This window comes from Anser cygnoides, chromosome 15 (genome assembly GCF_040182565.1).
Source record: "Anser cygnoides isolate HZ-2024a breed goose chromosome 15, Taihu_goose_T2T_genome, whole genome shotgun sequence".
NCBI lineage: Eukaryota > Metazoa > Chordata > Aves > Anseriformes > Anatidae > Anser > Anser cygnoides.
Genome location: NC_089887.1, coordinates 6,062,372 through 6,089,266, shown reverse-complemented (window position 1 = coordinate 6,089,266; position 26,895 = coordinate 6,062,372). Strand labels below are relative to the sequence as shown.

The following is a 26,895-nucleotide window of genomic DNA, read 5'->3' as shown; positions in this document are numbered from 1 at the left end:
TAACACTTTATTTTTTTAAATCCCAGCACCTTTCCCTGAGTGCAGTTCGTATAGATACTAGTCAATACTGTAAAGGTAGCAATACAAACAAACCATAGTACAAGGGAAGGAGAGAGTTTCTAAAAAAAAAAAAAAAAAAAAAGGAAAGAAAAGAAGCCAAACACCTAGCATTTCAGTATTTAAATCTCCATCCTAACAGCACGACTACCCACATTTAAATGAAGCCAAAGCTCCTTGCGCAGTCTTGTTCCTCTCACCCAAAACTAGTTTGGTGAGCTCTGCAGGTGGTCAAAGGAAAATCAAAAGCAAATGTCTTGAGTGTTTCAGAGCTGATGTTTGAGAACACAATGTTATCAAGAAACGTTCACCTCCCTTCTGGGTTGATCTGCACACATCTTCGTTAGTAATTTACCTCCACACATCTGTAACATGGACAAGGCGAGCGTGCCAGCAGGGTTACATGCAAAGTCGTGCAAGATGGGCTCCCCCCGCACGCCCCCACTCCCCAGCCACCCCAGAACCCTTTCCAGCATCTGCATCTTCTTCGTAATTTATTGCTTTGAATTTATCGGCACAGAGGTTTACACCTCCTGCTTGCCACGAACTCCTCCCTGCTGCCGGCCGAGATCTGCCCCCTCATTTCGGCATTGTTACAGTGCAGTTTCCTTCCTCTCACAAATTAAGGGCTTTGTTCATCTTTCCCTTATGAAGTTTCAGTCACCCTTCCTGACAGAGGAGACGGTGTTCATTTCGCAAAGAAAAATCGTGACTAGGAGACTTCTGCCAGGCAGTGAGGTTACGGTTCCCAAACATCAAATTCCATCGTGAGGACAGCAGCGGTGTGGTCAGACATAGGATTACACCGGAAATCACCATGGGTGTCACCAGTAGGTAGGGATAACAAACTATGGATCTGCAAAAACTGAACAGCCTGTGCTTCTTTTTCCTTCTGCCATTCCAAATCTACGTTCACTATCACTTACTGCCATTTACCATGACCAGCTGCCAAAAGAGGACTGTCTGTACATTTGTTTCAAGAATATCAGGGGACTTTTGTAGGTGAAAAGCTGAGAGAAAGAGAATATGAACGTTAAAGAATATCAACTAAACTAAGATCAGTCATTAAGACATATTAACCCAGCAAAATTCACACAGTTGGGAAAAATACGGAAAACAGATCCCTTTCTGTAGGGCACACAAACAGTATTCCCTCTGCAGAGCCTTCCAACAGAGTCAGCAGCAAGGAAAAGATCAGAGTCCTGTTAGAGGAAATGACACCTCCCACGACTTCCACAAAAAGGAGCTGGAGCTTTCCCCTGCCTTTTTAGCAGGGAAAGGAAAGTGAAGGCCAAGTGCTGCCGCTGCCAATACGGAGAGATGACCGAGTTAAAGAGAGCCTGTTAATGACCCTACCCAATGTAGAGCAAGGATTACCATTAAATAGCATTCAGTTACCTGACCTACTCTGCCAGAGACTTGAAATTTAGAAAATGGTAAAAAGAAATACATGACTGTTCTTATAGTCACATTTCAAAATAGTAGCTCGTTAGACAGTGCAATTGTTTAATGGCAGAACACTGCTCACAAAAGGCAGGCGCAATTCTCCATTATACGCACAACTATATATATTCGCATATTTTAAAATGTTCTATATATGGGTGATGCACTTATTTATTTTTTAAGATAACCTTCTTTTTATGTTTGCTTCTATACATAATTTTAATGAGAATGTATTCCCGGGGGCTGGCAGCATCAGAAAAAATAGGCTATGCCAACAAGAAGGGATTCCAGTCCAATATCATCATGTCTAGCATACCGTGTTTCATTTACAAATCTTTGATTTCTAAATGAATGGCAGTTCAAAGTACACATTAAGCACAGCTACTTTCTGCCTATGTATGTAGAGATCGCTAGAGATTAAGTCACTTTAATTAAAAACTTAAGCAGGTGTCACTTCATGATACTCTGAATTTGGTTTAAACAGATGTATGTTCTATGATTACCTAGCAGTGCACTTTAAATACAAGCATAATCAAAGAGATCTCCCTAAACAAAACAAAGGAAAACCACTTTGTCTGATGGTTTGAAGTTTGGTACTTCTTGCCTTTCATATACAGAACAGCATGTATTTAGTTGGACACGACATTCTACAACACTTCAACAATAAAGAAAAGCACTGTGAACAGCTCTGTGAGAGAGAACCCCAGGCCCCACGAGACCTACTAACTTCAGTGGGGTTTTGTTCTGCCTCTTTGTAGGTATCTAACTATCAAAAGTGAATTTGTACTATAAAGGCCTGAAACAAATCATTTAAAAGCATTCGGTATTCAAATAACCAGAGGTTTAGGGATGGAAATGGAATTATTTCTGACTTACTTTTCTTTCAATGCCATACATTACATTGCCATGAGTGATAAATAGCAATATGAAGAATGCCCTGTTACCCCCTACTCGAAGGTTCTTTTCTTTTCTTTTTTTTAAGGCAATCCTAAGATTAATTTAAAGTCATCTGGTGAAAATACCTTTGTATTAACCTTAATATTTTTTTGTTAATATATACTGAACTCAAGTGAAGTGATTTCAGGAGTTATCCTGGATGCTTCTCATTTAAGGACATTAAATATTAGCTCTTACAAATTTCCATTATACATTGTCTGACAATATTTGCTGCTGTGGACTACATGAGCTGACTTTTAATTCTTACAGTGGCAATCAGTGATGATAAGGTTTCGTAGAAGCTGGACACAGATGACATTTTAGAATTTCATACCTATTGCAAGTCCCTCCTTTCCAGGTCTAATTTCATGTAATGTTAAGTGTAAAAAATGGTTAGAAATGACAAATTCACTCACTTGATCCTTTTTACTTACTGTATCATCAGGAATAGCTATCCTCAGAATTGCCTCCTAACCCTGTTTTAAATGATCACCCTGACCATTTACCGCTGACGCCTGAAGACAATGAAAGTGCACGTGCACTTCCAGAATTTGGGACACTTGGAACTAGTAAATCACAAAATGAATTCCCAAAGCCAAGACAAAGCCATTGGTAGAGCTGTGGGAAGTAAAGAGCGATGCGGACAGACAGCAATCGGGCAGATGACTGGGTCAGTGCAGGGTGTACAGCGCAGCGGGTGGCTAAGAAGGACAGGGGCAGAGCACAATTACCAGAATGAATGAAGGCAACCGGCTGGAGCTGTCATCTGCAGCAACAAAGTACATGCTGCATGCAGCTGGAATGCTGGTCAAAGGAACCTAGGGCATGGCTGCAAAGGCAAGGCTCAAAAAGCGTAGGACGATTAGCGTGAAAGCACTACTGTGGGAGCTTCAACTTATCCTGAAGAAATCACTGAGCACTCTTGTAAAAATCGGATTTCCATTTTCACGTGCTTTGCTCTACTTCTTTAGTATTAACTACAGCAATGCTGTATATAGAGAAATCCGAAAAATAAAAAGCGGTTAGAAGCCAAGATCCATCCTGCTGCTTCAGCTGTAAGGCACAAATCTGAATTAACTGCAAAGGCTTCAATCTCAAGTATGTGCCAGTGCAACTGAGAGCTACAACTGGCTCCAGAATTGTATCTGTTTCTTGTCTAGAGATGGCATGAGGAACCTCCCTTAGCCAGGAAGGGAAAACCATGAAAGTTAGGTAAGACTCTTTCGGCATCTATGTCAGGCACAGGTTATCAAAAGGAACCTCATACGGCTGCTCCACCTCCAGGTTTATCTGCTGGGAGCTGGCTGTGTAACTAACAGAACAGAAAAGCACCATTTCTTGCTTCTTTTGCTTTGTAAGCTCGGGGCTGCCAGGAGGAACTGAGGGAATTCAAAAGCAGCTTCCCTTCTGTTGCTCTTTTGGACGTTTCTGTTTGAAGTGGCTGCTCATTCACCAGTTTTGTAGGTAGTCTTTAAAGCAATACTTTCCACCCTTCACACTTAAGTGCAGAAACATGCAATTAATTGTAACAAGTTAGTAGTATGTTATGTCAGCCTTTTATTCCTACTGGGTGTCAGACTAAGGTACAAGTACTCTTTGTAGTAGGATTTCAGACACTCTAGAGAAAATGCTAAGCTTTATAGACAGATCTGATATGGTTTGTGTAACACAAACAATCTGTGTCAGAGAAAACCATTTAGCTATCACTTAAAACAAAAATTCATTTTCAATCTAGAAATAGTCAAGCTCCACAATGGCCCTAAATAGCTTGTGGTGCTGTTGTGCTGTACGTAACTGATGGTTTAACCCTTTGTTTTAACATGTGTTTTTTATCACCTTTTTTTTTTTTCCAAAAGAAGAATAAGCCTTCAAGTAAATTTTATGTGGAATGGCTCCAAGTTAGACTTTCTAAAAAGTCTTCGCTTGTCAGCAGACAAACAGAGCCCTTACCTGCCAGATGGCTGTAACGCAGCAGTAAGAAATGCATCTAATGCGCCTCGTAGTAGTAGTGTCCAAACACCACATTATTGGCTCCCAAATATGTTCCTGGGCGGGAATGTTTGTAAGCCAGGCCTTTTCATCTTGCAAAGCTGCCAAACTCCAGGAACATTCTCAACAGTTTTAGTCCTTAACTAAAAAAACATCCCCGCATTATTAAGAATTACCATGGAGAAAAGATTACAGGGAATCTGTCCTAATGCAATGGCTCTCTCCTGTTTCCACATAGCGTGTATGTTGTTTATTTTCATTCTTTGAGCAAAGGAATTTATAGCCATAATTATCTCATTTTCTCATGGTACAAACAGTCCAATTTTTATTCATTGAGGTCAACATTTTTGTTGCATTCTTCCTCTGTTTTTTTTTTCTTCCCTTTAAAGTTTGCTATTAACAGCAAATACAATAGATTTATACTATCAAAATACCTGTTGGGGGAGAGATTTATTAATAAATTGTATTTTCAAATCCACGCAGATCAAAGTGGCAATATTAAAATAAATAACTAGAGGAAATGATTTTCAGCTCAATTTCTTATGTTTGAGGCACATTACTTTTTTTTCTTTTTTAATATCCTTTAAAAGAAAGAGTTCCTTGACCCCTGGAGCCTCACCTTAAAAGATTTCTGTGCAAGACTTTCCCCCCAAATCTGCAAAGCTTCAAGAGGTAATGTTCAACCAAGTAGATTTTAGAAGTGCGGAGGGAGTACTTCATGGTCAACGGGCTATGAAATCCTGCTAGCTGACCAGAGTCTCAAGCATACAAACTTGCTGCGTTAAATCTAAGACCTTTAAAAGGGTTAAAGGGTGGGGAGACTTCACCGTAGCATTTATCAAGGAAGACAGTAAGGCCCTTGACTTGTTCTTTGCTTAATCATCTCCTCTCCCTTTTGTCCTGTGCCGGGAAGTGATCTGGGGTACCTGCAGCCTGTCCTGTGGTCTTCACAAAATACCCAGAGGGTGAAAGCCCTTTCCCCTTCCCAAGCACCTGAGGTCTGCAGAAGAAAGAACATCTGAAAGCCTGCAGGCAGGGAGAGGTCAGGAGCACGTTTGGATTAGCCTGTGATAGCTAAATAAACTGACTTAATGTCTAATGACATTTTCAAACAATAGCTAATAAAATTATCCAAAGTACACAGAAACAAAAGATGCATGAAAATGCCATTATGGTCTCTAACACATCCACGTAACAGTGAATTTCAGTGCCTTGGACATTCAGATTAGAGGTCAAATATAAATGAACCCAAGTGAAAAAATCTGCTAAATAGAAAAGGCAGAAATACTCCTGCCTTGCCCATTATTATCATTTCCACTTGTATGCAACTATTGGTTTCTGTCCTATTTTTAGCAGAGAACCATGTTTTTGGAAACAGAAACGTGGTCTTTTGAAAATACTTAAATAAAAAGCATTTTCTGAAAGGAATCACAAGCTCTGAATACTTCCGGAAAGCCGCTCAGAATTAGCTGGGTTAGCAGGTCTGAGGGATTTTTGCTAAAACCACATCAGCACCCTGAGTCACGTCAGCAGGGGAAGGCGCTGTGATGGGTGCAGATGCTATCGCTCCTCTCCCAGCCTGTTTGTCACTGACCCACTGCAGGTTGACCCTCCTGTACCAACGCAGCTGGGGCAAGGGAAATAAAACTCACGCACCTGTCTCGGCAGGTTGAGCTCACTGCAAGGCACCATACCAGAGTGCGCCTTTGTGGTCCTGTTTTGAAATCGAGCTGTGGGAGCGCAGACGCGCTTCCCTCCACTGACACTGCTGCAGGGCTGGCAGCCCTGCCAACAGGAAGGCTGCACCGCCATGCGGGGGGGAAGCTGCTGGCATGTTTCTCAAAACAGGGATGCCGATTCTGAAGAATGAACTGGGAGCAAGTATCTGGGTTGCAGCGTGGGCACAACTGCAGTCTCGTTTTTAAAATTTTCCATCGAAGTTCGTGCAACCTGAAATGTCATAGCAGATTACAAAACAAGAGGGACTAAAAGTTGTCCTCATACAAAAGACAGCTCTAAAGCAACTGATCTAAAATTCACAAGTCTTCCTTACTTCAGCTGATTTGCAAATTCAGTTTCTTTTTTTATTTTTTAAATTGATTACCAAAGCATTTTCAGGCATGTTAGGACCAACTATAAACTTGCTGAATTCTCATGCTAAGATAAAACTCAAATAAACAGACCTAAATGAATCCCCCTTAATATTACTTTTTAGTTCTACACTTAAAACAACAGTACTGAAAAACAGGAAAAAGTGTCAGTCAGGGACTGGAAACATCTGCGCAATGGAATGAAATCTTTGCCCACAACACAATCTCTCCATCGTGCACTCACTAACTGATTTGCTGTTTGAGCTCCTCTGAAGGTACTGTCATTTCATCTTGGAATAAAAGCATATCGAGGAATAGTTCTGACAACCCTTTTATTTAAATAACTATTCCTTACTGACAACTTACACGTGGGTAACAAGGGCCCAGATGCACAGCCACTAATTCACTAATGTCATAATGATGCTTCAACAAAACCACTTCAGCTCATAAAAATAATATTCAAGCAACCACAGTCCTAAATAACTACTTTTACTTTAGCCTTGCGATTTGTTTAATCCATCTGGAGAAACTCTACCTAAGTCTAAGTTACTGCATTAAGCACTCCTAAAAGATTAGCCTTGGAAAGTCATGATGTTGCTGAACAAAACTGAACAGAACTTATTAATCTTCATCTTATTTAGCTTCCGTAAGTACAAAATATTACCAGAATTGTCTACCAGTTTGTATCAGCTGCAGCAGCGTGTCAGAAATATCAGCATCTCAAACACGTGGTGACTTCATCCCTTGAACCACCACAAAGTATGACGGACCCAAAAACCTGATCTGCTCTAGTAGGCCTTTCATGCTAACACTGCTACTGCTTACTACGAGCTTTATGACTGCACGGTAACTTCAGGGAACCACCAGCAACAGGAACTGTATTCGGGGTGGTATTTAAGTCAGCACAGTCATCAAGCCACTATCAGCAACATGAGGTAGCTGAAAACAGTAATAAGTCTGGGAGGAGACCCCCAGGGCTTCCGTGATCAGGATCTTCTCCTTCACAGGGAGGCAGAGCAGAAGCATGTGTGGTTTTGTTGATGCCTCACGCTTACACTGTGCTCCTGTCCAGTTGAATCTCCACCATGTACACAGGAAAAATATCTGCCTTGTGTTTAAAGGTGTTGGAAGTATGGGCTAAATTTCTTGACAGGGCAGGCCACAGAAAGGGCTACACCTTCACCTAGGCAGGCACTTGCTTACTTTGTGATGAGGCAGATTAAAAAATAAGTCAGTAAAGGAAAACCTCAGGCATCCCTGTCTGCCTGTTGGCCAGCAGCGAGCCCGAGCACAAACCGCACGGGTGGGCCCCAACCAACACCAGGGCGAGCGCAACACCGAGGGCATCGGCAAAGGGATGGACCCGCGTCGTCTAAGCACCACAGCCTCCGCCGCCCTGCTCAGAGCCACCGCTAACTGCATGGCATCAGCACGTAGCGATCACACACCTTTACCTTCCAACAAGCCTCAGGGAAACAATGCGAGACAGACCCGATCAGGATAAGGTACAAACTGTCGGGCTGTCTGCACTGGAAGGGACACGTGGTGCGGCCTGTCAGCGCCAGCGGTCGCCACCACAAAGCCAGGAGAGCAGCAGACACGCAGGAGCCACGTTATTACCCGCTGCTCTCCCCAGGGACCGAAGGAGTATTAATTCCACCTCCCAATCGCTGCATTCTTCTCCTGCACAAAGCCTGTACGCTCAAGTTTATGAGGTCTGAATTCAAAGTGAAAGCCCACTTTGCCTTAAACTCTACAGGCAGCTGTCACCGGTATTTTATCAAATGTATATCGGCACAGTTTGGGGGTTTTGCTCTGTTTCAAAACAAACCACACATCATGGCTTAACCAAAAGAGCAATAAATATAAAATATTACAAACCATTAAATAAAAGAGAAAAAAAGAAAAAAAAAAAGAGAAAGCGTAATTCTGGACTGCCCCACACTGCCTCCTCATAAAAATATGAGATTACAAAGTGCTTATATATCTATCAATTTGACAAATCCCCCAAAATACCCAAAATAGAGCATGTCACGGAAAACTGTATGTACAGCAAAATTAATAGTTGAATCTACAGACAGTGCTACTACCTTTATAAAGACAGCAAATGGAAATCTGACCTTTTTTACTTTAATATGAACAAGCTTATCCAAACTGAAAATATAATTGAACTAGGCAACTACATTGATCATAAACACTAGCAGTCAAAAAAGTTCGCAAGTGCTACCTTTAAGTCCATAGAATGTTTGTCCGGTTGTGAAGTTTAAGCTTACAAGGTGCTTTAAGAGCAAAAATAAACAACTAGTGGCATAAAATAACAAAACACGTACATTTTACATACACCAAAGAGAATGTTACATACATTTTTCATACATTTTAGGGGTCAACTCCTTTTTGGTTAATAAGTAAAAGCATCCATTACACTTCCTGCTTTGGGCAGGGAGGAAAACACATAAATTAATTCTTCGTTACAGTTTTAAAAGGCAAATTCTTTAAGGACTATTTGTATTCAAGCTAAGTACACAGAATCCTGATATTATACACTTTTTATTCAAATGGAAGGAATTTACATTTACTTATCATCTCATTAAAGTAAGAATGATATAGCAGTGGCATTTTCCTTTTTTTTTTTTTTGTTTTGTTTTAATTAAAATGTTCTTTCTGCATGCTCAAAATAATTCCGAGGTTTACATTGAAGTATTTTTTAAAGTATACATTGGCTCTTTTTCAGTTCTAATGCTCGTTTCTGTCTAAACTACAGAGGCCAGGTGGATGCTACAGGCTTTTGCTATGTAGCTTTGGTGTCTGAAGGTGGGAAGGGTTTGGCTCCTGACAAATGGAGCCATGAGAAGCTCTAAGGAAAATCAAATTTTACAAACACAGTATTTTTGCCAGTTTGGCTCAATTTGCTCAGGGTTTGTTATACTGTTAGCATGAGCAGCTTTACCGAACAGCTACTTCTCTGGTAAAAATTCTTTTAAGTAAGCAGCTCCCCCCAGCACTATCAGCCCCCGCTATGCAGCTATACCGGGGGTTGGACTGTTCTCAAACCACAGTAATGTCCTTTCAGAAAACACAACAAAACAAAACAAAATCCTTTGACAGTTGTGAATACAGTACACAAAATAGGCCTTATGGCAGGATCAGGCCCTATGATTAACACCCCTTCACCCTTCGGACTTAATCACTTTGAGATATCGCTGTGGATGCCTTGTTTTTGCAACTGCCCTCTCCGCCAATAGCAGCGTGCAGCTGAAGCTTAAAAGATTATGTGTATGTATGTGCAGGGGAAGTCACATGTAAATACAGATTCGGTGCCACGAACAGGGCTGGTGCAGCCGTCAGCGGGCTTTTTCTAAGCCTCCCTATTGTTTACTCTTGCTAGAGAAATGAGAGACTGGAGTTTCTGCTGAGCTTACTTTCTAAAGGTTCTGCCTCGATGGGCAAAATGCTTCTGCCAGCCATCAAGAAGCTGCAAGGGGGTGCCTACCAGGTGAGATTTTCTTAAGAAGTTCACCTTTTAGATTACTTTCGTTTTTCTGAGTCTGGAAACAACTGGTATTAATGCAGATGAACCTTATATCAATGAAAATGAGTAGCTCCATCCTTACAAATCAGTGTTCAGTTTTTAGATGTCAGTTCTTTAGGAAAACCATCATTGCTTAAACTTTTCATGATACTGTTTTCTATTTTTATCTACTTGTCTAAAAGAAAGTTATAGTAGGCTTTCTTATGCATATCAATTTTCATTCTCTTGTACATTAGGTTGGACTTCTCACTTACTGTTTCTTGTATGTACTGAGTATGTGCTTGTAAGGTTTTATTATTAAATGCTCTGAATATAGGAGATCTTCATTTTTAGTTTACATTAAATCCTGAACAGTATGACAGACATGAAGCAGAGGAATTGATCAAAAATTAATCTTTAATTAGCCTTTAATAAAGCAGAACAGTTATCAGTGAAAGTGAGATACTTACGAATCTTCTATTCATAACACAATAATAAAACACACAGCAAGCCATACTGTGAAATATTACTGCAGAACAGCTAGAAGACACTGCAATAGCCAATTAACTAATTAATTACAATTAAGCTGCATTTTCATTTATATTACAAAAGAAGGTAAGCCAAAGGCAAACTTCAAAGCACTAAAAATTTCCTGCTTTCAGCAGAAGCTTTAAATAAGCAGAATGACTGCTGTCTTTTTTAGCCTCCACAAGCATTTTTAACTATGCTAATCACCATGATATTTGCAAATCTATTTTCTACTGTACTTAGCACAAGACCTACTTCGCTTTAGGGCTCTGTCAACTGAACTTTATGTCCTTTTTATATAAATGTTAAAGCAGCATAAAAAGGCAGCATACTACTTACATCAGCATCACATTCTTCATGTATTTGATTGGCCCAATCATTTAAGTCAAAGCAGGATTTGCTTTGGATTTGCAGGGATTTTAATAGAATTTGAACTGATTCTGAAATGATGAAAAAAAAATTGATTGAATGTCTGGACAAAGTGATTCATGTAAACGTCTGTGATCATGATCTGCAGGTCAGAATGACTCACTTTAACTGCTGTGTTCAGGATCTGAACAGCAGATAAGGCTTTATCAGAATATACTGTAAATTTTCCACAACAGCTAAAACACGCAATGCTCATTTAAGTGAAGATAGGCTAGTTGGCTCCAGCGACCTCCTTACAAACTGTGGTTTAATGCTGGTATGCACCCTGTATCTGTGGGCTATGTAAAAACAACCATTTATCAATCATTACTAAGAAACTGGCTCTGTGACAAACTAATTACTCCTCATGCTTCCAACCATTAGCACAGAAGGAAGCAGATATATAAAGTAAATTCATAATCGAGGCTCTATGCAGCTTCCACAGTAAAAAATCTGCTACAGGAGTTGTGCTTGCTTACTGTGGTATGAAAGATTTCTAATAAGGTGTATACCTATCAGGAACTGGAAGAAAATAATAATAATAATAATAAACCTGTTCAAAGAAAAAAAAACAATAATTGCTTAATAACATGTGAATTGATAACGTTCAATTAGTAAGCTGTAGAATTTATTTCAATGTCATTTATTGGGCTGTAGTCCCAGGAATGTGTAAAAATCCTAAGCAATGCTTCCCAAAATACCACGGGTTGGACAGGATGCAGGGTAACAGGTAGCTACAGGTAGTATACTCGAGATAAAACTCCACAGATATCTTTGTAATGGGAGACTTGATTCAGAGAGCCCTGGTTTACGGAGGTCCAAGACTCCTTTACGCATTGCTCGCCCTCACAAAGTACGTGTGGTTTCTGCCATTGGAAGTACGTGTGTGGCCTCATACTGACACGAACAGAAGAACTGAGCTCCATTAAAAATAACCGAGGAAGCATTCCCACCCACACACCTGTGAAAGCACAGCCAAGGAGTCAAATGACAGAACATCAAACACATCATTACACTTGTCCAAGGCTTGGCAAGCATCCTAGAACAGAAGGTGGTAAAGGTCATTATGGGCTTTTTGGAGTTTGATGGATCATCCCGTACATGTCGGTGCTACAGGGAGCCCTACAAGACATCAAGACTATCAATAGAAAATTTTGATGATCAACAGGTAAAAATCCCTGTCACTGATGAAGCGGAATGGGAAGCTGCACAAGACAAGCAGTAGATGGACAAATCACAACCCGTTTGTGGCAGTGAGATGCCTCAGTTAATTTCAAGCCCCTCATAAATGAATGCTCCTACTCCAGATCTTACAGTGTCATAATAGCCATCCTTACATCAGCATTAATATTATACCAACCCTCCTAAAACCTTCAGTTACAATACTATCTCCAGACACTATAAATGGAATAAGATGAAATCAGTAAATAGGCAAGCCCATCTCACGGAGGCAGCCAGGAACCGGTATTTCCTTCAGCAAGCAAGAGAAATGAAAAGCCGTAGGAGCATCCAGAACAAGATGTCTCAGACTTTCGCTGGCAATTATCAGGAAGATATCTGCTTGTCTTCAATAGATGTGACCAATTTTGGAGTCATTTCAGCCACAGTGCAACTGCTGAGGGCAGATTATTCCCTTCAAACTCTAAACTCAATCCCGTTTCATACTGACTCTTGTAAGCTTTATCTGGGAAAGAACTATGTCAATATTTTTTGAATTTACTGGAAACCTGGTCCTGGCAATCCGAGTGTTTCACAAGAGTTTCCTACACAGCCAACGCGATCTCTTGTTGATAAGTCACCGAGTCAGTTTTCACTTATGCTTCTAATAGGAAACGACACTATATTATAGTTTCCAGGAAAACTACCATCTGTGCCTCCTGTCAGTCTGCAACTGGCAGTAAAATATCTGCGAGGAATGTTTCCATGCTGACAGCTCCGAGCAGTGCTCCGTCGCAAACCCCAAGCACGGGTGAAGCCAGCAAGGAGAGGGCTGAGATAAGAGCTGCTGGTTCCACCCTGCCAGCTCACCGGGCTGGCTCAAGGACAGGGCAGTCCCAGCAGGGCTGGTGCCTCTGACACTCCGTCACTGGGATGAGCTCAGTCCATGATACCTAGAATAGGGATAATTCACACTGATTTTGACTGCTGAGAATTGGTCTTTAACGGAGTGATGTGGATTTAAATCATAACGTTCAGTTCATGAACAATCCCTACTCCTGGAATCCTGAGCAACTCCCAAAACGCTGGAAATTCAGAGATCTAGCCACTTGCCATCTCTAAGAGGTGCAAATGATCTATACAAAGAAATTTAGCATAAAGCTGTCTTGCGACTTCCTCTTTTCTGAAATGTTAAAAAGGTCTCAATAGAAAATTTTAAATTTGTCTCCATGATCTGATCTTTACACACACACAAAACAAGATGTTTCATAAATGCATTTTTCCCCCATAACCAGTCTTTTTCCCCCAAACTGACATGTTATTCTACAGTTTAAGGTGCCTGTAGATACTGGGGGGTAAAAGTTAAATTTTCATGATTATCGTATAATAAAGATCCTTTAGTGAATCACCCACCCATCATCTGTTCATTAAGTCAGAAAAAAAAAATTAATAGTTTCACTAAAAACAGTGGGGCAAATTGCAGCTTCTACATAAATCTATTGAGTCCCTGCTACTTTCTGAACATCAACATCGTGCTGGTAAGAACGCTTTCTGAAGGTGCATGTGATCCTCATCTGACCCACTGACTTACGTATTTCACATTAAAAGAAACTGCAACTTACATTCACTTTTAAATTGAATGTAAATATTTGCTACAGCTAAAGGTCTTGTGCGCTCTCCAAGAAACTGAACTTGTACGTTTCAATTAAGTCTTCTGGTTTCTGTGGCTCACCAGTTGTAAGCAGAGTGGAAATTGTGCCACAGGTTAAAGCTTTTTTTTCTTAAAGGCTTTCACTGAACCAATTAAGAAACCGAACAACACGCAGAGCAATTTACATTCATCTGAATTGACACTGAACTTTATTTACTTTAGATTTGTTGCTACTTAGTTTTAAAGCAGGATAGCTGTATCAAAACTGGCTTCCATGCGCCCCAACAGCGTGAGCGAGGAGCCGGAGGAGCAGCACTAACTGGCCGATCATACTGAATGTCGGATGGAGCCGTCTGCTCTGCTGACATTTAAAAGCTGTCATTTCTCACAGTCCAATTAGCTTTATAAAATCCAGAATTCAGAACACCTTATGAAGCTTATTGTCTGTTACTATGCTCATTCTAATTATTATTGTTATTTAATACATCGTAAGTTACTGGAAGTGAGTATGAGTACTAGCAAAGTAACTTCCTTTAATTTTGTAAATAACTCAATTTTTAAGGAAAAATATTACCAAGTAGATATCTGGGCATCTCAAAATTGTAACTTATTTCAGAAACCCAGGCAGCTAAGGCTTGTAGACAAGTACAGGTAATGACTGCATATGTACTGATTCACTTGCAGGTAAATTTATTTTGCCTGGTGGACAAGCCTTCCTTTACAAGTGCACAAAAGTAAGAGATCCCACTTTTGCTGTAACAAAACCTTGAGCCACAACCCTTCCACAACGTGTTAGAACTGGCACTGTCCACTCTACGGCAAACCCCTTCTCGCTATAATACCCACTAAAGAAAAGGTATGTCATGTTTTCCATGCAGAGGCTCTTTGGGAATTCAGTGATAAAGCGAAGCTGGGAAGAGGTGGAGCAGGAGACCAGTCATACTCACTCATCTGATACTTGGGCACTGAGATAAGGGAACACCACAACCAAGTGCACAGAGTTAACCCCTGCAGAGCCCCGGGCAGCCGCCGCTGCGCAGCTGCGAGGAGGGCACAGCCGCTGCAGCCCAGCTCCTGCTGAGGCTGCCGTACAGGGGCATAAGCAGCAGGAAAGGGACAGATTTAGCTGGGATGGCAGATGTGCCTGGCAGACAGCATCCGTCTCTGAGTGCGGGACTCAGTCCCGCGCTAAGGCCGCTCCAGATTTGTGTGGAAGATCTCCTCTCCACGAGACTTAGTCTCTCCCTTTTGCAGGGATTTCATTTCTCTCCTCTATTCCATGGTACGCGGTTACTACAACCTTCCAGACCGCTACCATGCTGCCACTCACTGACAGATACAATGGGTTTTGGCAGCTTCTATCATGGTTTCCAGAGTAACTGATCTTTTATTCTTCCTATACTGGAGTATTTCATCTGTTCTCATAAGCTTTAAGCTACTTTAAAAATGAGGGAAAAAATGAGAAAAGAAAGCAAATGCAGTTATCCACAACTGATGGACACACGTTTTTTGAGCAATCTTCTATGAACTTTAAAGACAGAAGAAATTTCTTCAGTTCTAATCTCACTGACAGAAGATGTAGTTCTGAACCTGAAGACACGGTGTTGAAAAAACAGTTGCCATTACCTAAAAATAAGTTTTCCTCTTTCTTCCAAAGGAGCATCTGAACTCACTTGGTGCTTACTGATTTGTTGACAGCAATTTGCAGAGAATTTAGTTCTGGCATGGCCTTAAATGCACTCAGATTCCCAAAGAAATGAACAATCTAAACAAAATGTGCAGCTGAAAAATTGTTAATATTTTATATCAGAGGGAATGATATATATTTATATAGCAATAATAAAATAATATAAACAAACCGTTGAAACAGAAGCAAAAAATTGCATTTATTTAGTGGGCTGCTACCAGGCCAGCAGCAGTAAGCAGTTTATCACAGGAGTGGGAGCTGAATGACACCGCAGCTATAATGCAGGGTGATTTACCACAATGCTGGTGCTTATAGAACGAGAGAATAAACAACTGACGGTGGCTGCGAACATCTGCTGAACAATAAAAAGGGTCACAAAGCAAGTGAGAGGGGCCCATGGGAAGGAGCTGAATTTTGAAGTGTTCTCAAGCAGACGTGTATTCAGAGTTTCTGGAAAAGCAGCAAGACGAATGAACGATCTCAAATAACTTCAGAAGCATGAGCAACTCTGTCCTCACTCCACGTGTGACAGAAATACACCGTGGCTGCTGAGATGCAAGCCTTGTTGCTGGCTTGACATGCCTAAGAATGTACCCGAGGCAGCCTGGGATGTCTCTTAAGGAAGTGATAGAGAAGAAAAGAAGTGACTAGTGTAATACTAAGAACCCCTGTGAGGAGTACGACGCCGTATGTGTGTCCTGTGAGCAAACGGTGATGGGGGGGGTGCAGCGCTAACTGGAACGCAGCCATCGGGGGGGGAGAGAGAGGAAAACAAGGGCCAGACAGATGTGAAACACAAGATTCTTGAAAAACAGAGGAAAACGTATGTAAGCATTTACATCTGGACAGAAGGAACTCTGAAGGACTAAGACTGGACTGAAGGGAGGCAAAAAGCTGCAAGGCTGGAAACGGGCTCACAGCACTCCAACTGCGCATAGCGAAGTGGGGGTAGGCAACAGCTGGATGGACTGAATCAAAGGTTAGGTTGTTTGTTTGTTCAAATTACTGTGCTAAAAAAAAGAGCCAAAGATGAAGGTGCAGTCAGTGGGAGGGGGTGTCCAGAAGGCCTGCTGTGCCCGTGAATTCACTTGTCAGGGCTGGCAACCCTATGCTCCCTCTGGCAGGACCGTGATAGAAAGCGCTCGGACTGAAGGAGGAGGAAAACCACCCCTGTTCCCACCGACCTCCTCTTGCTTTTTTATTAGTATTTTTTGAACATCCAAGACAGAATGATAGATTTAATGCTACTTTATACATCAGTTTTCTTGTAATTTAATCATGGCTTCTTTCACGTTATACTGCAGGGAATTAACTATATTATAAAATGAAACCGGTATCAATTGTAAGTATACCACCTGTCAAACTGGTCAATGATTGCACCACGAAGGCATAAATGATAGGGTTGGAAGAGGCCTGTTTTTCAGCCCAGCACCCAGCATCAAGCAGGATTTTCTTCTACACTAAGGTTAAAAGCATTTTATCTGAGCTGTATCATTATATTATAAACAATAGCAACTCAGCGACTGCACAAGGAAGGTGTATTTGGACCTTACTTGCCTGCACTGCTGCATTTTTTCTCCTCTCGTCTAACCTGGGCAATCTAGTTTTACTTTTCTGTATATCCAGCTAACAACTCTTCTGTTAATCCCTATGGCATGTATGTAAACTAGTAAGCCGAAAAAAATGTCACGTTATCCAGACTTTGAGGTAACAGCAGCATGACATGGCTTTCTCTTGCGCTTGAGAGTTCAGAGGGTGCTCCTCTTGAGGCACAACTAATTGCAGGTATGCTACTTTTCAGAAATACCAATCATCCATTATTTAAATTGTTAAGGAATAATCCATAAATAATATTTAGAGCGTCGCTTTCTAAAAGCACCTTACAAACCCTGATGAGTAGCTGACAATCTACTAAGTCATGGCTCATGCATATATGCACAGGTCTGGCAAAGCCCTTCAGTTCTCTCATGCTCCACCTGAACAAGCCTGTGCAGTGGAGCAAAGCTCTGCTTGGCCTTCCCCGTGCAGTACTCCTTGTTTTCGGTCTCTGCAGAAATTAAGAGATCCTTTGGAACTCGAGAAGAGAAAGTATGAATCTTAGGCCTGTTTAGAGACTTCGTTTGTTGGCAACAGCTTTATTAGCTACATACGGCTTGTAATGATATTACAGCTTGTCAAAATGCATATTCACAGGTCAGATTATCTAGGTAAGAGCTATTTCACGTATAGAAGATAACAGGGTCAGTAGACTAAAGCATTTATTTTTCTAAACTGCACAGTATGAGATAGCGCTACAGTAGGATAAAGGCATGTGTGTGTTTTGTTTCTTTTTAAATCAAATAAAATAATCAGTGCAGAATGGTCGTGCTTGAAACAGTTAACCAACCTGCTCTGCAACTTGGTGCTGCCCTATGTATTTCTGAAGAAAACAACTGATTACAGCTATGGACTCTATAGTAGAACAAAGCAGCACTTCATTTTTTCTTACTCATTAACTGAAGTTTACTTTATGCATTTTTTCTAAAATAAGTTTTGCCACCAAGTGCTCTTAACTTTTCGCATGTTGTAAGAAACTTTCCTCAAGTGTGATGTGTAGATTTTTATCTAAATAAAATCACCATTAATTTTTATGACATGTAAAAAATTGGCTTCCATCCAATTATCCGAGCTTTAGAAGTACTTCTATGCTAATACCTTGCCTACTTTGCTGTTTCCCCAGCAAACTTAGGATGATTAAAGTCCTTCTGAAGTTTTGTGGCAGCCAAGACTGGATGGCACAGTTTGTAACACAGTTATTCATGGCATGTTTAATTTTGTCTGTGGACTACATATCAAAAAGAAATATGTGAATTCTCTGCTATTTAGGAGCTACAGTGGCTTTACAACATTCATAGCGAATTGTTAGGTATGAAACAAGAAGCACTGACCTTGCCTATAAAAAAAAAAATGCACTGAAAAGGGCAACTCAACTCAAGCATGGACATGCTTCATTTTAAGGATGGAGAGAACATATATCATTAATTGTGTGTGACGTGAATACCGGGCACAACCCTCTGTCCAGCTTCTCAAAAAAAGGAGACAGTGCGGAATCCCTAACACCATCACGAAGTGAGGACCGGTCTTATTTTAATCCTTCTTCTCAACACCAAAGCAATCTTAAAAATTCAAACGCCCAGAAACTCGTCTCCCTACCTTCTACGAGTCATCTTTGTAAGCAGGACAAGCACTTGGGCGATTCTTAGCGCAATATTCTGCCTGTTCAGGATGTATCACCTAAAAAACTGAAACCTCAAAGCTGTATATTCTTACCCCAGGTTAAAAATAAAGCACATGCTCTTGACCAAGAGCTGTCGGTGGCAGGGAAGGGGCCCTCAAACGTCCCCATCCGACAGTCCCCTAGAGCTCTGCTCGCTGCCGCAGCCCCAGCATCGCCCGCCGTGAACGCGAAGCCCCGAGGCTGAGCGCACCCCAGCAGCTCGCTCCGCTGCCAGCCCGGCCTCTCACTTCTGGAAAAAAAGGGCTGTAAACAGCGAAAGGGAGGGGCCTGGCGGCGCACAAACTTGTGAGTAAGTCACCGGGGGAAAAACAAGTGCAGCGTGCGGCGCGCCGTGGGGCGGGAGGCAATGTGCCCCAGGAGAAGAAGGCCGAGGCGCTTTGTCCAGCTCCCCTCATCGCAGACGGGGCGCCCGCAGGTCCCGCGGCACGGAGGAACGTGAGATGGAGCGGGAGGTAAGCGGGCCGTGAGCAGCGGGCGGGAGGACTCGCCTTCCTCTTGGTTCCACGTTTCAAGTCCCGACCTTGATTCGCAGTATGATAAAAGCATAAGCCCGAACAAAACGAGGGGGGAAGCGTTTGGGGCCGGCTGAGTCAGAAGGCAGCACAAACACGAGCACCGCAGCATTGGCTTCCGCAACACAGCCACGCCGGGGCTCAGAAGGTGCCTGGCGCTGCAGAAGCGCTCGGCTGGGGTTTCTGGAGAGCTCCTGCCCCTGAAGCATGGCGAGGCCTTGGCCAGGCTGGGGCTGGAGGCTGGGGCTGCCTCTGTGGCAGGAGCGGCAGAGCCACAGGCTGAGCGCCCGCACAGGTGAACACGATGTTAGAGGGACGTTAGCGGTAGGAACTTTGCCTGGCATCATCCAGAAGTCTCTAACAAGGTCTCCTCATTAAGCACTTTTAACAGGGATTTTATTTTTGCCCGTTTCTGAGGTAAGATCTGTCATTTCGTAACATTACGGTTGGACAAGTCTCCTGCTGCTGCTGTCATTAAAATTGAACTTACTTAGCTGCAGTTAGAGGACTGGGGTAAAAAGGGGTAATTACTACAAACAACTGGGACACGAGACACCCCACCACTCTGTAAAACATAAAGCTTAGTAGCAAAGAGTGCTGATCTCCTTCTGAGACGATACACAGGCAGGTATTCTGCGGCTGATGTAATTCAGTCTGGAGTAATCGAAGTTACGTGCTTAAGGATAAACCTGCATAATGGAATTACGTGATTGTATCCGTGCCTGTGCTTAGTCACCCTTGCACTCACTGTAATGCATATATTTGCAATACCTCGTTCCAGTCTGCTGCTTTGGTTGAATCGAGCCATAGCAGTTCAATGAGACGTAATTTTGGTCACCTTCAACTGGGCAAGGCAGCTTGTCTTTTCCTTTTTTAAAGATGTAAAAACAACAGATTCTTCCTGAAAATAAACTGGGCTGCTTTCAGTGATCAAAAAGAGTATGAGGATTGAAGGACACCACGATGACAGTTTGTACGCCTATGCAATACTACAGCTAGAGAACTGATTTGAGAAAACAAACAAAAAAGTAAGTTTTTCCACAGAGGTGAAGTAAAGCTTTGAATACAACGGAACTGCATCTTGCACTACTGCCACAGAAGTCCCTTACCAGCAGTATATGACGGTAGAATAAAAATGTGTTTGCCCAGCTAAAATTACTGCATTTTAGCCTGATATCTCGCAGGGACTGTGGTATTTAGAAAAAAAATACACACCAGGTAATTGCAGCGGGAAATAAAAATGGAACCTGACATGATTCTGGAACAAATCCGGTACTTCAGCTGAAGTGTCAAAGGATTAGCGCTAGAGAGATGGAACCGTGGAAGATCTTACGTTTACAAAACCCATACTGTATCATTTAGGCATATGGTTCACTGCGTGTAGCATGTTGTCTAGTAACATTCACTGTAATTGCACAACGCTTATTGTGGATTTGATTAAATCTTGTTCTCTCTCTGGAAAGAATGCATTTATGTGTACTTACGCTTTTCTATACGTGCTGAAAGGAAAGAGCAAACAATGCTGCATATCTGACAATCTGAGACTACGCTTGACATGGGAAATCACCTGCCACATAAATTCCACATTGTCCCAGAAATGTCCTGGCAGGAATAATACCCATGATTTTAAGGCTTTGAATGTTTTCAGTTTTATTTTAGAGGTTACTTGTTTTTGCGCTTTGGAAAGAGACTTTTCATGATTGCTTTGAGAAGCCTACTGATTTCAGTTAAAATGTTATCTCTTTTCTGATGATAAAGCAAAGATAGCTGGACAATGACTACTGACATTAGCATACTTCTTAAAGAATTCAAGCTATTTTGAGAGGAAATGACAACTAATTCTTGCCTTTTTGGAAAGCCAGGCTGCCCCGATATTAGGTTCCCTAAACTACAGAGGTCCATTGTTTTTTCAGAACTAAACGGTTACAGAAGTCTGAATACAAACAGACCTGCTAAAAAAAAAAACTCCACCTCAATTCCAAGTTTCCTCTAGTCTTTGTTAGCTTTATCAGTGACACAAAATATATTCATCATACTGCCTTGGATGTGTCTCTTAGGAAGCTCTCTAAGAGAGAGGTTATTTGTATTTACCACATAACACCATAGAGAACTCTATTCTCCATCTCATTGCTGATATTTATAGTTCCTCTTGTATTTTTCAGCAAATACTTTTACATAGTATTAGATACATTAAAGTCACTGTTTCATAGCTTTTTTAAAAGTACTTATGCTATATATTACATCAGTGTTTATTTTAAAGCTGTACAGTTTCTGGTTTACTTTTGTTGAATATCCTGTATCGACTCATTCACCGCTAATTTCATTCTAAAAAATTAAAACTTTTGTACATTTATTTACTAGTCGCCTGACACTTTGATTCACAGATGACTTTCTTACAGACTAACAAGATGGAAAGGCATTTCAGTCACTGACCTTAAATTGATCAGTTATGTGAACTGTGTGATCTTCATCTTTAAAACGTTTTCTTCATATTACATTCCATTTCACTTACAACGTAATATTTCAATGCTACTTTTACTATTTCTCTCTCTACAGGAAAGCTGGTAACCAGCAGAGAAGATACAAAAGCTAAAATCACTATGTGGAGCTGTGAAACCTTAAACAGTACCAAGAACAGTGAGGACCAGCATCTCTGCCATGACTTCCACCTTGTGCTTTCCATCTTTTCCCTACTCTACCTCATTATATGTTTCCCAATCAGCCTTTGCTACAATGGCTTGCTGGTCCTGGTTAATCTGTATAACAAGGTAACTATGACGATGCCAGATGTTTACTTTGTCAACATAGCCATTGCCGGTCTCATCATCAACGCTCTGGCACCAATGTACCTTCTAGGTCTTGCCAATACAAAATGGGCCATCTGGAATTCTAACAACGAAGTTTATATTACCTTGCTTATTTTATTCAACGTCTCATCTTTAGTTACCATGTACTCTACAACGTTACTCAGTCTGGACTACTACATCGAACGCGCTCTACCTAGAACTTACATGTCAAGTGTGTACAACACCAAGCACGTCTGTGGATTCATATGGGGTGGAGCCATGCTGACAAGTTTCTCATCTCTTCTATTCTACGTCTGCAATCACGTATCCACTAAAATAATCGAATGTTCCAAGATGCAGAACAAAGAGGCAGCAGATGCCATTATGGTCTTTATCGGGTATGTTGTACCAGCTGTCGCGGTACTGTATGCACTTATATTGATCTTGCGAATACGCAAAGAGGCTACACCACTGGATCAAGACACTGGACGATTAGATCCGTCAGTGCACAGGCTTTTGATCGCCACAGTCTGTACACAGTTCACATTATGGACACCCTATTACGTTACCCTTTTGGTAAGCACATTTACTTATGCACAAGGAAGACTTGCAGATGAAAATTACAGTCGAATATTACATTTTACCAAGATTTTATCCAAATTCTTGGCTTTCTCAAGCAGCTTTGTAATGCCTCTGCTCTACAGATACATTAACAAAAACTTTCCTAACAAACTACGACGTTTGCTTAAAAAGATACACTGTGGGAATCAAGGGTGTTCTCACGAACGCACAGTGGTACAGCAAGTTATGACATAGGTATAAAAAAAACACTGGTGCTGTTACTGCAGGACGTAGTATACCAGTATACCAGTACTCAGACTGCTACTGCTGTGTGGGCACCCAAAGTCACTGATGTGACAGTCCCAACCAGGAGACTTGGAGGAGCCTTCGATTCATGAAACGGTCTTAATATTGAAATAGTTAATTATTTGCTGAGATCTTGTAAGACTCTGGCCTATGTGCTGTAATACCTGTGACATCTAATATTTTCAGTGCACTGAACTTGTTACAAAGCGTAAGCTCTGTCTTCATCGTTCTAATATTCCTGTCTGAAGAAATCGCTAAGCAGTTTATTGAAGTACTGACTGAATACACAGCACCTTGTATCTTGTAGAGGAAAAGGTATTACCTTATTTTCTGTACAAAGAAGTAACAGTGCTTTTCTTGATGAAGTAAATAGTATTTTTCAATGAAGATGATATAATGATCTTTACTAAAGATCATACTATCCAATTATACATGTCCAAATAGTAAATGTTAATTATAAATTAAATTATTTAATTTCTTTCTCCATCACTGAATTCCCTCTAAAAGATGTCTAATTTACTATTTTCAGAAATTATATTCTCACACAAACTAACCTAAGTTTTTAACATGTGCGGTAAATCAGTTTTTTTCTAGATATAACAATTAACAAAAACTTGTTTATTCTTCCAGTGCTTTGTTGGCATCCTAAGACATTTCAAGAATTCAGAAATATTTATTAACTAATTCAAGGGGAACTGAGAGATGTTTATCCCACATATTAAAATGAAGGACACAGTGGTTTACAAAGTTAAATCAAAATTCAAGTAGTAAGGAATGTCTGGCTAAGTGTTATGGTCCACATATGTTCATGTAACAAGAGTAATTGTCTTAAAAATAAATATGTTTATGATTAACATTTTGTATTTTCAAGGGATATGTTTGCAACAAATCAATTGAAATCTCTTTAATCTAGGGCATCACTGGAAGTTTGGAAATCATACAAAATCCTTCAATACTTACAAGATTTTAGAATGGGAGTAATAGGTATGAATTCCAGTCAAGATCAGCGTTTTGCTGACCTGTGAAAAATGGACTGCCTCCCAATGTGATTCTTGAATACACAGTAAAAGTATAGTTTCTGTATTTCACAATGGGGATGAAGAAATCCAATCCAGATTGCCAAATTCTACAGTTCAGAGTGTATGAAATACACGAGAAATACAAAAGTTGCTGCAGGAAAAAAAACCCTAAAGTTACTCACAATAGCAAACTGAATTGCTGCCCCTGTAGCTGTTGCTGCGTTGTTAATAATGCACGGGGTAGAAGTTAAATTGATATTCTCCCACCAGCCTGGGGACAGCGAGGCATCTTTGTCACTGGCCCTGCAATAAATCATTTCATTACTTCATCTGTCACAACACAGCTTACTCCACATGACTTCAATCAACAACTGTGGCATGTTGAGCCTCTGGTATGGAAAAACCATGGAGTAGAAACAGAATTAAACCTTTTCCATTGCACAATCTTATCTCTTAATTGGCCCTAATTTATCAGCATGGAGACATGCTTAAGTTTTACGTGGGAAGGAGGTGAGGAACAGTCTTTTCACATCTTCTCCCTTCTTTTCAACATTACTCAAGCCATTTCTTCACATAGCCATCTTTGCTTATCTGATTCATATACAATCATCCCTTAACTTATCAACATCGTGGTGGAAGACTCTCCATTACTCTTAAGTTTTCAAGAGCATTTCATATCTTAGTGAATGTTTAACCCTTAGAACCCTATACAGTAAGTCATTTATTTCGGTGGTGGTTTCTCGCCATGAAAGCTAGCCAGCACAATTACACCACTTTACTTCATAGCTTTAGCCTGCTGATTAAAACCACGTCAAGGAAGGAAGCCTTTCCTTATCGCTGTGTCCAATTCACACACTGATTTATGCCTGTGTGCCAACACAATACTGGCTTTTTTTTGGAAACCATTGGGTTTTTGTTTTGTTTCTTCCCTTAACTTGAGAGTTTCTAAGTATTGCGAGCTACACTCACTTTAAGCATTCAAGTACTCACTTCCACATAAGTTCCTCGGAAACCTTTCCTTGGAACTGTTGAACAAATCGCCTCTTCCTCCCACCCGAGGGACCCCTAAAGCACCACGTTAAATCTCTCACGTAAAAGCCGTTAACGAATTTCTGACCCATTACGCAGGAAGACGAATTCCAGCCGGGAGGAACTGGCTTATCTGGTGTGAGTGGAGGCTCCCGGAACTGGGACCCTGCCAGGCCGGTGGGGCTGAGCAGGCAGCACGAGGGGCACATTTAACTCGTATGCTGTTGACTTGCTTCCATTTCCCCCTTCTCCTACGACACCTCACTTTCTCTGCCTAACGGACTGTTGCATTTATTTTTGTTCCTTCCTCCGTGCATTAAATTCCTAGTTTCAGATCATGTCTCTCATCATCTTTCTTCATTTTTTTTTCCTCATCTTTTTCAGTTCTCTACCCGAATGTGCTATTCTGTTTAATTTTCATTTTGCTCCTCTGTTGCCTTTCATGCTTGGTCCTTTACACTTGGGACTGTGCACCACTCACAAATTCTGTCACTGCAACTCAAATTCCACTCAGTGATTCAACATTACAAACGGAACTGATCAGAAAAATGGAAGCTGCTACTTAAGAGATGGAGAAAGAACACGTTTTATATAATGTACCCGTGAAACCTCCATTTTGATTTTTTCTAATGATCCTTCTTATTGCAGCAGAGCTGAGAATGTTTGTGTGTATCCTTGATAACACATTAAACGTGATGGCAATCATATAGACAAACAGGTTTTATAATTCAATGAACAAAACTGATACAAACTCAGATTTTTAAGAGTTAATTTGATATATTAGTTGCCTCAAAGAAACTGTGCCATGGAACTGACTGCTATTGTAAGGAAATGCGGAACTTGATTTCAATGCCCTCACATGGTATCTCTTCAAAAGCAATATCCCGCAAAGCAAAAACTTTGCAATATTTATATAAAAACAGTACATGTGCAAGTACATTAAAATTCTTAAGGAAATGCACAGTAACATAACAATAGAAGAACTTTTATGGGCAAATCTTTAACATACAAAGTTCTCAAGAATGGGTCCTTTTCCATTTCAATACCCCACGGTTTCTGGTAACTTTGTAAATAGGGGCTTGTCTATTTTGCATTTAATTAAATATGATTAAAATACTGTATATATGCAAGATAAAAATCAGCCTACTGATGTAAAAAGAATTTGCAAAGAATTTATTAAATTATTTCTTAAAGTGTATCGTTTAAATGTAAACCTCTGAACAGTAAGGTGTACTGTATGTTTCCGTGTGTATATACTGTACATTAGAAAAAAAGCACTACTTAAGTGCCATTATTAACAGTGTTATTTTCTCACAAAATTAAACTTAATGTTTGAGATGATCTATGGCTTATAGCCCTCTTCCTGACTATCCAATTAAGTCAAATCAGTGAACTAACAAAGATGTTCGTCTCTGCTTCTGCTGAAAGTATTAACACAGCCAGTTTAAAACAGGTCCATGTTGCTTGACCTAGCAGGGGCCCTGCCTTCCAAAGTTTCCATCTGAGAATCAAACTGAGGTGGTCTCTGAAGGCACAATGTTCAGTTAAGGAAAGAAAGTGACCAAGCACTAGAAAATTCCTGGTTCTACATAAAGAGCTGTGGTCTTCCGTATTACATCAAAAAACTACAGGAGTGGACTTTAGGCAAAGCTTCACAAAGAAACTACTGGCTCATACGACTTAATAAAAAATATTAAAGCCTATCTGGTCAGTAAGAGATGTGATTTTTGGGGGGGCCTTCTTAATAGAAAGCCTGTTGTAGACAAGGTTAAACCTGTGCTGCTTCACTGAATCACAAGATCACAAGCTGCATGGCTTGGATGTCAAACCAGGCATGTTACATTATCAGATTTTCTAGGTCATAATTTTTACATCATTAAAATCTAATTATGCATCAGCGTGAAGTTAGCTGCGAATGAAGGTAAAAAGGCACACACACCCCAGCTTTCT

At 40.8% G+C, this 26,895-nt stretch overlaps 2 protein-coding genes across 9 annotated transcripts in view; one reads left to right on the top strand and one right to left on the bottom strand.

Moving 5' to 3' along the window:
- The window catches only part of GPR146 (G protein-coupled receptor 146), a 51,523-nt gene extending 25,237 nt beyond the window's left edge, over positions 1-26,286 (top strand). For 2 of the 4 annotated variants that reach the window (XM_013177127.3, XM_013177126.3), the window contains exon 3: positions 21,801-26,286. In XM_013177127.3, coding sequence (XP_013032581.2) covers positions 21,845-22,846 — 1,002 coding nt within the window. In that variant the 5' untranslated portion in view covers positions 21,801-21,844 and the 3' untranslated portion in view covers positions 22,847-26,286. Of the gene's footprint in view, positions 1-9,921; positions 10,009-10,104; positions 19,185-21,800 lie in introns of those variants that run through there. The other 2 variants (XM_048063682.2, XM_048063687.2) reach the window with 2 other exon arrangements.
- The window catches only part of C15H7orf50 (chromosome 15 C7orf50 homolog), a 129,567-nt gene that overhangs the window by 64,203 nt on the left and 38,469 nt on the right, over positions 1-26,895 (bottom strand). Inside the window, exon 2 of one of the 5 annotated variants that reach the window (XM_066977480.1) lies at positions 24,099-24,219. The exons of 3 other annotated variants lie outside the window; for them this stretch is intronic. Coding sequence is in view for 1 of the 2 variants with exons in the window: in XM_066977477.1 (XP_066833578.1) it covers positions 4,387-4,461 (75 nt within the window). In the remaining variant the exon portion in view is untranslated. Of the gene's footprint in view, positions 1-4,386; positions 4,731-24,098; positions 24,220-26,895 lie in introns of those variants that run through there. One more of the 5 variants, XM_066977477.1, reaches the window with a different exon arrangement.